Source organism: Haemaphysalis longicornis, unplaced genomic scaffold (genome assembly GCF_048455015.1).
Source record: "Haemaphysalis longicornis isolate Haplotype H1 unplaced genomic scaffold, Haemaphysalis longicornis Haplotype H1 scaffold_1, whole genome shotgun sequence".
NCBI classification, from domain to species: Eukaryota; Metazoa; Arthropoda; class Arachnida; order Ixodida; family Ixodidae; genus Haemaphysalis; species Haemaphysalis longicornis.
Window position 1 is genome coordinate 183,418,648 of NW_027526203.1, and position 12,829 is coordinate 183,431,476.

At 46.6% G+C, this 12,829-nt stretch overlaps 1 protein-coding gene across 8 annotated transcripts in view; it reads right to left on the bottom strand.

Moving 5' to 3' along the window:
• LOC144139959 (rap guanine nucleotide exchange factor 2-like) overlaps positions 1-12,829 on the bottom strand; it is a 583,152-nt gene that overhangs the window by 26,223 nt on the left and 544,100 nt on the right. For all 8 annotated transcript variants that reach the window (XM_077672185.1, XM_077672182.1, XM_077672201.1 and 5 more), the window contains 10 exons: positions 12,161-12,265; positions 9,645-9,835; positions 7,851-8,073; positions 7,317-7,478; positions 6,449-6,556; positions 5,526-5,841; positions 3,362-3,719; positions 2,203-2,503; positions 1,083-1,147; positions 438-603 (listed from right to left, as the gene is read on the bottom strand). In XM_077672185.1, the coding sequence (XP_077528311.1) occupies positions 438-603; positions 1,083-1,147; positions 2,203-2,503; positions 3,362-3,719; positions 5,526-5,841; positions 6,449-6,556; positions 7,317-7,478; positions 7,851-8,073; positions 9,645-9,835; positions 12,161-12,265 (1,995 nt within the window). The remainder of the gene's footprint in view (positions 1-437; positions 604-1,082; positions 1,148-2,202; positions 2,504-3,361; positions 3,720-5,525; positions 5,842-6,448; positions 6,557-7,316; positions 7,479-7,850; positions 8,074-9,644; positions 9,836-12,160; positions 12,266-12,829) is intronic.

The following is a 12,829-nucleotide window of genomic DNA, read 5'->3' on the forward strand; positions in this document are numbered from 1 at the left end:
TTATTTTTAGACATCATCTGGTTATGGCAATGATTGGTTATAACACCTGCCACAGTGGCTCAGAGGCTAAGGCATTGTGCTGCTGAGTCTCAAGAACGTGGGTTCGATCCCAGCCCCGGTGGCTGTTTTTCTGATGGAGGCAAAAAGCAAAAACGCCCGTGTGTCAAGATTTGGGAGCACGTTAAACATCCCCAGGTGGCCAAAATTAATCCGGAGCCCTCCAATATGGCAGTCTCATTAGCTCTGGTGTAGCTTTGGCCCGTAAAACCCATAACCTGCTTGGTTGTAGCAATGGACATTTCCTTGGCTTCCCAGCACTGCTGTAAGTGGGTTTGAGTGCGTAGACACTGAAAGCACGGAGCGCTAAAGAAAGAAATGCCGCACTTATGCACGACCTCTCAAAAAGCACAAAGAGACTCCTCGGCTCTCCAGCTCACCGCAGCCATGTCATCAGGTACGAGGGGATCCGTGGAGGCGTTGTTGCGCAGGTAGTAGCGGCTGCTGAGGCCAATCTTTTCTGCCAGGTTCTGCATCTGCTCAGGCAGGCGACGCTGCTTGATGAGACCACCCTCTCCGACAGACACCTCGCACAGCGAGTACAGGCTGCAGCACACACACACGGGGGGCCACCAGTGAATTAAAGTGCACGCCACCAAACCTCGACACTCTCTTTACGGAGCACCAAGTCTTCCAATGGCATATGTCATGACAAAACTAAGTCAAGGTAAAAGAGGTGGCAGCAGCGATCGCTGCCTCCCCATGCCCCCTTCCAATGACTCATAATACGTTTAATATCAGAGCACCGTGTCTGTGTGATCTCCTGTCGTACTGTTTTCGACGCTGTTCATCACTCTGATATGTACCAACTGGCCCGACTACAATCCATGCTGATATCCAATATGCACACCACCGGGAGTTTGAAAGCTGGAGCAACTGCTACCACTGACTGTTGCTAGATGAGCAAAACGCGAAGAATCTGCTTGGCTGCTTCGAAATGAAGCACTGAACCAACAAATAGGTAATTTTAAATTAGCTAGCTGCCCCTGCTCAAGGAGTCAGCTTCTCACTAAAGCTGCTCTCACCTGCTAGAGTCTGTGATGCCAAACTCTCGGAGTGCCAGCATCACTACTTCACGAGCAGTAGTTTCCTGCAAGGTAAGAAAGAGAGATGGGGAAAAAGAAGCAGGTCAAGTTATTCGACTCAAGACCGATACAACAATCAACTCTGCATGCACACAGTGCACCATTCCTGGACTTTTATAAGGTTAACACGCAAAGTGAATGATGTCAAGTTTGGTGCCGCAGCATCTGCCGTACTGTCCCTTCAGAAGATTGCACACCATCCCAGATGCACTATACAGTACTCCATATAAAATCCACTACCGTCAGAGCAAAAAGCATGGCTGCAGCCGTCAACATAACAAGTGCACTTTGTTCCTTGTTTTTTTTTTTTCTGGGTCAGTTTTAAAGAAGTTTCATTGTTCATAAAAAAGCAGTTCGGTTTACGAAAGGCTGATGCAGAGCAGACGAACAAAGAAAAAAATACCGAAATGAGAAACAGCACACATTGTGTAGCTCCTACTAAGCAATGTGCTGTCCCCTTTCTGTCTAGTTCCAATTAAAACTGGCCACCACTGAGTTCAGAATGATTTGAGTGGAAGAATAAAAAAAATTGGAGAACAAGCTAGTGCCATCTGGAATGATGTGATGGCAAGTATTTTTCTGTTGATAGTGAGCATGGTTTATCTCCAGTTGTCCGCACACCAAAAGGGATCTTGTCTTCGCTCTCTTCAATTCCATATCCCTCCGTCGAAAAATGGGACTGCAATGACATCCTCCATCTCAGGTCCACTTCTGTTTTGTGAATTCCTCCTCTTCCTCTAAGTGTACGAACTTTTCACAGCCGCCCCATGCTCACGACTGAGCAATGCTGTTTCTTTTTCTTACCTTAAATGCATTGGTGGTACAATATCCCTAAACCATGTAATATATTTGCCCGAAGAATTTAAATCAGCAATTATAAAAATCGACCCTTGAAGGTCGAATTTGGTGAAAAAATTTGACCCTCAAAGGATTAATGTGTGCAATGTAATAGCAAGTGCAAGTCATGCTTGCACCACTGTCTAGTTTTGGGCATGCACGGGGTGGTCTTGCCCGGGTCTGCCACCAACAGCCAAAGCTGCGAGGCAGAAAAATGGCTCACCCTGTGGATAAGCAAGTACTTGCAGGTCTGGTCCGCCTTGTACACCTTGAGCACGTGCTCGGGGAAATCACGGCCGGGCACATCAGCCCCCTCACAGTGCGGGGTCACGATGAGCGAGCTCAGGTCCGGGTTGCTGTGGCTGTGGTACAGCTGGCCACCCCCACTGCCACCCGGTGCAATGGCGTGGGCGGGAGAAGACCCGCTCCGGCCAACCCGGTGGTTGTTGCCGCAACCGGAGCCCACACTCGACCCGCTGTGTGTCGAGTACAGGCTGTCATCAGAGCTGTTCAGCTGGGACTCCCTGCGGGCAGGCAGGAGAACGTGTCAGAAATGGCACCCAGTCACGCAAAGAAAATTCAGTTCAGGGCTTGGACGCCACAAAATGCAGAACAGAAGGAGGATGAACTTGCGCCCCCAGTGGCTTATTCAGCGGGCAGAAAGCACTTGTGCACAAACGAGTAGAGTTTTTACCCATGCAGAAGAAAAAAAGAGGGGACCCGGTATGCGCTTTGAATGCAATGCGCCACTTTTGAGCTTCCTCTTCCCAGAGTGACATTTAGTAGCCTGCTCAGCGTTGGCCCAGGCTGAAGTTGAGCTGCCGCCACCTATGCTGGTTAATAAAAGCCATCACCCAAGAAACACCGCTATTACAAGCTACTGCAATCAAAGACCTTCAAAGAAAGAAGAGTGGGGGCAAAGAGAAGTGAACAGTCATTGCACTATTTGCCAGCAAACTTCATTGTGGAAGCCCACACGAATAAGAACTGGTTCACATCTCCACTTTTCTATGCAAAATGCACATACTGATGCACCACCCACCAGCAAATTCAGTTCAAAGGAAAACTTTGTCTGCATGACACGGGAGCCATTACTGAACCCAAGTGGTCTAAACTACTCTATGTAAGCTTCCACTAAAGCATGCCCTACACCCTGTTTGAAACACTGGTGCGCTAAGCCGTCCACATATATTTTATGGGCATGGAGAACATGCAATGCAACATAAATTCCACGTTCCATCACACAAACATTAAACATATTACAGCCCTATTAAGCAACAAGCTGTTGTGTTACCACAAGGGCCCCTTGCTTGGAGCTTTCTCCAACATTCTGAGGAGTGAAGCGGAGGCAAGCAGAGTTTTGCCCCTGAGAGCAGACTCACGCGTTCAGTGTTTTGGGGATGAAGTTCATCTTAGCCAGCGCCTTCTTGAGCTTGGCCCTGTGCCCGAGCGTCATGAAGCCCTTCTTGTCCTCCTTGCAGGCCACATCGCCGTTGCCCGCGCACGAGCCCGCAGACGACACTGCCGAGGGGGCGGGCGAGCCCGACGGGTGCGGACTGCCGCCCCAGCCGACTCCAAGAGGGAGGCCCCCAACGCCCAGGGGCAGCCCCACCACGTCGCTCCACTCGAGATGTGACGACAGCCGAAGCCGCGGGTCTGGCTGCAGCCGCAGAATCTCGGAGCTTTTGCGGCCACGGGGACGCATGGCCTTCTCCGGGTTGTTCAGCATCTCCTTGAACTCTGCACACGTTGCATTCATTTTGGAGTAAATAAGACAGAAGAGAGGGAAACTCCAAAAGACTAGAGCCGGCAGCAACACTCCTCACCACCTCCAAAGCAGCACTAGGTGTGACAGCGTGCCTGAACACATGGCTAAGCACCCACAGTGGGTGCAGAGGGCTGGAGGCCACGGAGGAAAACACCCACATTACTTCCTTCCACCAACCATCTGCCCACACTCCTCACCCCTTAGGGCTGGACCACTTTATGAGAAATGGGTGCACACGGGTGGGCCTGAGAAACTCGTGCATGCCAAAGAAGAAAGCTGCAGGGTTTTTCAGTGTCCAGGATTTGTTCCCTCCCCTAATTTCCACTGAAAACTCTCTGATTATGCCTCAAATAGTATCTGTTCTACAGCATCTGCATGTGGTTATTTGAATGCGAACTCATTGGGAGTGCCTTTGGTTTCTTCTCAAGGGGGGACACAGGTCTTGAGGACATTTTTGTTATTTTTTAACCTATGTGCTGGAGAGTTACACATTGAGTGTATTTTAACATTCTGAGCACAATATGCAGTCAGTTTTCGTCTGTGGGGTATAAGCATAGAATTGTGCAACATGTTATGCCACTCCGCTTCGGGCAACTTTTTCATTATATACCTATAAAATATTCCAATAGCTTTTATCCCTTGGTGCCCTAGTAGGACCAGGGAGTGGAACTATACCACAGCAGTAATTTTAGCGTTGTTTCTGCAAATTCTGTAAACTTCATAAAGGTCAGGTCATCAATTGCCAATGTTTTTGTAAAACAAACTGTACAAAATCTTGTGCCAGCAAGAAGGCATTCTATACTTTTGTGGTTTTCTTGCACTGTTCCGTTCGTAAGCTTCTGAATGCAGCAAAAATGATACAAATCAAACCAGTACACCCCAAGATATTGTACCCGACAGCTGACCTTGTGGGAAAGAAATTGGTTCAGTGAAGACAGGGCACGAAGTTCGGAAAAATGGTCATTTAAGAGACTTCAAAGGGCAACAGCTTTGTGAATACTTATGATACAGCTATGATATTCTGCAGGTACATTCTTCGGGACCTGTAGACTGCAAATAAAATTAATACAGAAAATTGATTTTTTGGCAAATTTTCGGTCCTCATGACCAGTGTCCCACATTAATTTCTCAACTTTGGTCCCGCCAACCTAAGCCGTACAGCCCACAGTATTATAGCAGGAGAAAGAAAAGACCTTATCTTCTTAACTGTGATTGATCATTACTTACATAAACATAATACTTCACATGATTAACCATCACGGTGGCATAGTGCCTAACAGTCACTAGGCTGGTAGGTGTGAGACTGTGGGATAGATTCCTGGCTGCATGCCAAAAAGAGAGAAAAAATAAAAAATAAAAACAAACAAACCCACCTGTTCCTGCGAGATTTTGGCACAAGCCAGAAATGCCCCACTGGCCCAAACTGATCCCACACTAGGAGCCACCTTAAAAGTACAGGTGTAGCGCTAGTGCTTTCATCCTTGACCTGAACGTAGGAGTTCTATGTGCCATGTCAATGGCATACCAGAATAAAAGATGCCATGTCAATGGCAAGCAAAACATACATAAGTGAACATTTGCCAGATGGGCAAAGTAGAGGCACATGTTTCCAAGTTCTGCTTACAAAACATTTCCTGGGTGGCCCTGCCTGTGCAATGCTTACAGTCAGGATTAGCAGAGCCATCAGTTTCTTTCAAACGCTACAAGGCCTAGAGGCAGAGAAACTGGTGAGCTCCTCTCTCTGGGCACTGAGAGGCAAACAAGGTAGCATCGCTGACCTAGAAGGTTTGAGCGGACAGTGATGCAGAGGTGGGTAGCCTTCCTGAGGATGTCCAGTGCCTGGGCATGCGACATGGTGGCAAAGCTCTGGCCGTTCACTTCCAGGATTTCGTCGCCCCGCTTGAGCCAGCCATCCTCCGATTTCGAGTTGGCCCTGTCCACTTGGGCAACAAAGATGGCATTGCCCGTCTCGTAGCCCCCGAGGGTCTTGAAAGGAAGGTCGTCGTCTCGAGATGACCTCGCCAAGGTCACCACCCGCGTGCGGGCCTTGGTAGCACACGCTATGTTCAGAAGGCGCAGCTGCGCATGCATTTTCTGCAAGTGGACCAAGCAAAGAAGAGCCACAAGGTGAGACAGCAATGAAAGGCAGCTTTCAGGCAGGCTATGATCTGACACACGGCTGCATTACACACAACAAGCAAAACTCGTGCATATTTCAAGTTTGGTTAGCATTGTGTGGCTGTCAGCCTATGCTGACAGCAAAAAGTAGGCAGCCCAAGTGCCAAAAGTGCCTAGCCTTTGGGCCTTTGGACTGTTACACAACTACCAGGCAAGAGAAGCTAACGGTTTACCGAATGTCAAAGATTTGCTTCTTGCAAGACATGAGCAATTTTTTTTTTAAGAGATACGAAAAGATTAAATTTTTTGCTAACAATTCCAAAAAGTGGTTGGTCCTGTCTGTGCCTGCTTTGGTGGTGACTGTACATTTTGTTTCCCAACAATTCCAAATAATTTAGCTTGTAGCCACGTAATTTACAATGAACTGTGTTCCAGTTAACTTATGCCAGACAAGTAAAATTTGCAACACAAAATTAACTTGAGATGGGAGGTTTAGTAGCAGTAGCACATGCTTCAGGTATTACTAGTGCATGTAAATAAGGACAGAAATTACTGCTAAATAACAAATAGAATAAACACTTACATTTGCTTCAAGACACTGTTCAAACTGCTCCAAAAACTCCATCATTTCCGGATCAGTCTCAAAATCGGTGAAGTGGTTGTTCACCCAAAGAAGCACAACCCTTGTCACCTGTGAGGAACAGATAAGAGGTGGCGCGTAAAATGAGGAGGTGAAATTTAATGTAGTATTCACAAAACCATGTTTTTAGGTGCTCGTGAATCAGTCATGGTGATGAGTCTTCATGAACACACAGGTCAAGATTGATTTGATTGACTGTAGGGTTTGACGTGCCGACGCAACGCAGGCGATGAGGTGCGCCATAGTGGAGGGCTCGGGATTAATTTTTTCCCACCTGGGGATCTCTGACGTGCGCTGAAATCTCGTACACACAGGTCAAGAGAAACTGTCAGGCTGTTCAACCATAATACCAGCAGTCAATGAATTATCCAGGTTGCATTCCTGTGTCATGTTCAAACATAAGGCACAGCAATCAAACCTGGATAATTCATTGACTGCCCACACTACATGCAGAAATGACAGCCAATGAGACTTTGAAATGAGCCTTTGTAACAGCTAAGAAGTGTTTGCAGACGTATTGTGGTTGAAGTCAATATTTTACTGCAAAGCTGTGCAGGCCTCTCAGCCTGGACAGTTTCACAACGTGGCTAACAGTTTCAAGCCAAGATCTCTGCCTGTGAAACAAGTTTGATGCTGTTGATTTCATGAGGAGGAGGAGGAGGAGGAGGAGGAGGAGGAGGAGGAGGAGGAAAAAAGAAAAGAAAGACGACGTGTAGCATTGAACGACCATGGCAACCTTTCAGTGGTAGAAGAGTGCAGTTTGCAGGACAGATGAAGCTAGCCAAACTCGCATTACAAGCGTGCCACCCACCTTGTCCCTCAGCTGGGGGTCGTTGAACCAAGACAGGAGCTTGTTGCAGACCACCAGTGAGCTTGGAATGAACGTGCGATATGTGAGTAGGAAATCCTCTATGTAGCCTGGATCGAGTGCATTCTCCTCAAACAACTGTGCCAGCAGCCGATCAGGTGTTCCCTGCAAGAAACGGCAAAAGCATTCAGATGTGGACCACACAAGAAAAAGGACCGGGCCCAAGACCAAAAATCATTAAGCAGCAACAGTTCCCATTGCTACCACTACCCACATTTCTTCAACTTCAAGCAGCCCAAATGTCCCCTGCTACACACGAGAAGAATATAAACACAGCCTTGAAAACGGGAAGAGAGAAAAGCCTTTCAAAACCGGGCTATGATTTATGCATCACCCCAAGGCTTCTTCAAGTTTATACGTCTCGCTGTGTGTAAACAACCCTCCTGTTTCAACCCAATTTCCAGCCCCCATTCCCCATTGTTTTAACTTGTACAATTAGAGCAGCATAGATGCTCTCGCCAGTGGCTACAGGCTTACCCGGATCACAATGTGCCCCTCTCGGCTGCCCGCATCCACTGTGCGGTGCTCCGTGACCAGAACCACGCGGCCATCCTCTTCGAGCTTGCGGGTGTTCTCCTCGCTGCGGTGCAGAATGCGGCAGTAGTCCCCCTGGGCTATGCACACAAACTGGCAGTCGTCCACCCGTGTCCGCATTGTGCCCACATGGTGCATCTTCTCCATCGTGGGCGTGATGCCGAAACTGCAAGGAGACAGCAAGGGTCCCTTGGAAACATCCCTGACTTAACTGCCACAAGCACATGGTTGCAACCTCAGGATGAGCATTTTGATTGGTGCCCCACCAAAGCACTTTTGCTTAAATCAAGGTTAGGTGAGACACTGTGTCATTGGAAGGATGTTGCCAGTATCTCCAGGAGTGGTGCAAATTCAAAATCAGCATTCTCAACTGTATGTCAGAGATTGAAGCCAGAGATTTGTAGCCAGGCGGAACAGCAGCTGCTTCTGCATTTGTTCCCTGTCTGTTTCAACAGAGTGATCTCAATCCAATGCCCTGCTGTGTGGGGCTAGTCGCAGTGCTCTGCTTGCCGAAACTTCCGCCGCAATCCCTCTGACAACTAGCGCATTCAAAACAAATCAAGAAGACGCATTTATCCAGAAGAAAGCAAGCCCACATTTAAGCTTTCTCCTGGAGCCATACAAACACGTGCCTCATTACTATCTTGACGAAACAGCGTAAAAAACGGGGACACTAGGAGAGAAAGACAACAGGACGACGCTGCAACAGCGTCGTCCTGTTGTCTTTCTCTCCTAGTGTCCCCGTTTTTTACGCTGTTTCGTCAAGATGATACATAACCAGTACCAACTCGCCCAAATGTTGATCCTTCGCCTCATTACTAGCCTAGATGGTGATCCAAGAATTCCGTTGAAACTGCGGCTACACATTCGACCCGACCAATTTTTTTTCAGCTCCATGAGAGCATAGAAGCAGGTCTTCTGCTTATAATAATATTGTTACACCCTGATGGATGCAGACATAAGCTGGAGATTGATGAGAGGTGGGTGAAACCTACCTATTTGGAAAGGCACCTGATTAAGGCGACCAGGTAGCGTGGGTGCTTGGAATGTGGCCCCCCCATAAAATGGCAAAATCCAAAAGCGCAGGGGCTCTTGCTTTAACACCGTTGCCTTAGGGCTATAGGGCTGTCCACTACATGACCCATACCACAACAGGGGGGTTGCTCGACGATATTGATAAAGTGTGGAAGGCGCACGCCTTAAGGAGGGGATTGTCTATAGCACCTGGTAACCATACAACAATATTATGAACAACATTCAATGCATGCCTGCTTGTTCACTGCCCAAATGAGAGTCCAAGACATGCTTCGCACAGCAGGTTTGCTGCACACATACAAAACTATGGACACGGATGCACAAATCTACTGCCACACCAGCAGATGCAGCATGCGACCAGTCAGAGAAATTTAGGAAAAATTAGACCCACATACAGAACACAAATAAAAACTGCCCCAAACTCCAAAACCAAAACAAAAAAGGGTTCTGAACATATATCAAGCTGACAACTGGTTTATGCCAAGTTGACCTAACATAGTATTCAAGGGCTCATCCTTCATAACTTGCTGTTCATTTAGAGTTTACGCAAAGAGATAGTGGCACAGAATTATTGTGCTCGTCCATTATATTTTGATAGAGAAAACTGAGGCTGAAAAACATGCTGACTGGACATGCTGACAAGATGAAGTCAATGCACACAGCCAACGACGAGCCAAGGAGCAGCAAAGAGCGGACGCTGACCTGTCTCCCATGGCCAGGGAGTGGGAGGTTCCATCGGGCATCTCCACCTCGACCTGGCCGTTGACGATGACCGACCAGGAGTCCAGCTCCTCGCCGTCGTTCATGACAACTGTTCCAGCCTTCTCCACCACAGCGAACACCATGACGGCACACAGCTCCCGTCGCACCGACAGCGTCATGTTGGCAAACGCCTGTCATCCGAACGAGATGAGAAAGAAAAAAAAATATCACAAAATAATTTCGGGGGCCACACATAGTAGGGATAGGCAGATGCTAGACGATCGGGTAGAAACAATTCTGAGACTTGTTCAAGTAAATTATTTCTCAATTTTGTTTTATAGCTGTGGAGCAGTTCTGCAGATCTCGCTCGTAGGGCCACTTCCCAGCAATGCACCCATATGCCTAAGCCATAATTTCTTTACTTTGTCTTCCCTCTTCGTATGGACACACTGGTTGCAGGCCTCCATGGTGCTAACGGCCTGCAATCCCAGCGTTGATCAGAGCTCACTTCATGCAATGAGCGCGGACGTCCCGGCACTGAAGCAGGAGGAAATAAGAACTGCGAAAGCAATTCCGTGCACTAGCTGCCTTATTCCAGCGCTGGAAAGTGGCTACTATGCAGCACACAGTTTTTTTGTGTGTGTGCCATTTACACAGGTGATGTTTAAGACTGAGAAATGTGATCCCAGAAATGGAAGCAGTAATTGAGTGAATCATGACCTTTGGTACCATGGCACATGGTATAACAATTTAAAACCTGTTTTTACTCGTTGAATTCAAGTTATAATTGTATAATTGTGCATTAACTTCTTTTCATAAATGTGAACACTGTACTGAGCGGTAAATTGTGAGAGTACTAACACATAAGTGACTTTTTTTATGGCACCTGCATGCACAGCCCATTATATGCCATATTTACGTTCAGTGGGGTATACTCTAGGCTCTTGTCAAGCATCTTGGAAGAAAACTTAGGTCAGCTCTAAGAGCCCTGGAAAGAAGGATGATCAGAGAAGTGCTTAGGGATAGGAAATGTGCATCATCGGTTACGGAGCAAACTTGTGTAGAGTACAACCTAGCTGAGATACAAAATGTCAGTTGCCAAGAATGGATTCGTATGATGCAAGATCGCATTATTATTATTGTTGTTGTCGCGGTCGTCACCATCATCATATGCTAACTATCCTATACATGCCCTTCTCAACTTTTGCACAAAAGTATAAGCTTAAGCTTAGGCTACCCTGTGTAACAAGTGTACATAGTAGTGATGCATTGAATGGGAAATCTCGCTAATGGGACATCACAAAAGTACAGTCTTTGTCAAAAGTTTCTAGGCCAATCCTACACCTTCTGGACCACAAAGCATTCAAAGAATAAGCTTAGCCTTTAAATGTGACAAAATTATTTTATGACAGTAAGAGGTATTTTCTCTAGCTTTCCGGCATAAAACATTTCAGCCTCGCTCAGGACGTTAGCTTGTACATTGAGTTTTTTGCAGTCTGAGCACTTTGGGCATGGCCTAGAAAATTTTGACAAATACTGTAGATGCCACTTGAGGAAAGCCTTCCCGAGGCTATCATTTATTTTTCTTTCAATGTAAGCACACATTTCTAGATACTCTTGATGGTGCACTGATGGTTGCACGAGTTGCTAGAAGAACTGTTGGTCTTGCGTGCATGTTGTAATAAGTGTAAATGAGCGATCAAACTAACTTTTGCATGGACTGCGGTTGACAAGACAAGGAAGAGATTACAGCAGCCTCAGTGCCCATTTAAAGTTCTGCAATAAAACCACCCCTCCAAGCATCACAAGTTAATGCACACACATTTTTATGGGGTGCACTGAGCCAACGAAATTCCTGTTGCAGCACTTTTATATTATCTAACACAATGAAGGGCAACAAAAGGATAATGTAACAGCTTCGTATCACTACCATTGTGCCATCATAGCTTGCCAGGTCATCACATTCACCAATACAAGCAACAAAGCTTCCCGAACAGGGGAAGGACAGGTGGTTTCTCTAGCCACAGCTATGGTAACAGAAAAGTTAGAAGTGAGAAGCGCTCTTGTGATACCTTTGTTCCCACATGAACCATCCAGCATTGAAAAAGATCGCAACTTCAAAGACATGAATCTGCAGTTAATGCATCACTGAATGATACACCAAGTTGCTTTCCAAACAACCTATAGCAAATCGCAAAGCACCTATTTTCCTTTCCATGAAAACACAAATCTACAATAGAACATTTTACAATGCTTGTCAATAAAAGTGGTAGCTGAAAAGAAATAAAGACTAGAAGTAGTAGCTCAGAAAATTTTGTGGCCATTTAAAAGTGTTCTGGATTATGAACTGGGACACTGTGGGTTCCAGCTGCATTTCCACCTTGAGCCAGCTGGAAACAACTTGAAATTAAAAGAACGAGCACACACTGCTTTCCATGCTATAAGGTGGCTCTGTTTTAGCGATGATCATACACAGATATTTGATGACAAGAACATTCAAAGAAGCAGTCACTTACCGGCAAGGGTTGCATGAACTCGAGTAAGGTCTCAATGTCATCCTCTGTCCTGTCATTGGGATCCTTTTCAAGGCATTCGTGGTACGCATCCCTTACTGTGAGGCTCTGAATAGAGAAAAAAAGGGCAGAAGCTAACATTCATTACAAAGGCAATGTGGGATGCCAAGCAAACCAATTCCTGCGCTCAGAAGAGGTGCACATTATTCTGTGACCACAGCACACACACACACACACAAACTACCTGGGAAAATAGGTAGCTGCTCTATTTTTATGGTGACATTTGCACACGCTAACAGGATCTGTCAAAAAAGGCATCTAAAGGACTGCACAAGCAGTAATCAGTCTGACCTAATAACCCTGTTTCTCTTATCTCCCACAATTATGAGGCACTTCCTTTTTCGACTAATGCTTTGCTGCAGAGCCACCTATTGATGCAGACTAATCCTGGCAGAGCCATCTGTTGATACAACGTATTGCATCTAAACACAATGCTGCCATTTGTACACTGAAATGATCCGGCAACAATGATCTGTGTGACCCACAATGCCCAATACAAAAACTACGACTGAGCGTTCCCTGAGAAGGCCACAGAGCGCATAAAATGTGAAAATGAACAGTTTGACTGGGCAAGCCAGCCTGTAGGGAAGTCGATATTCCTAGCATCGTGCA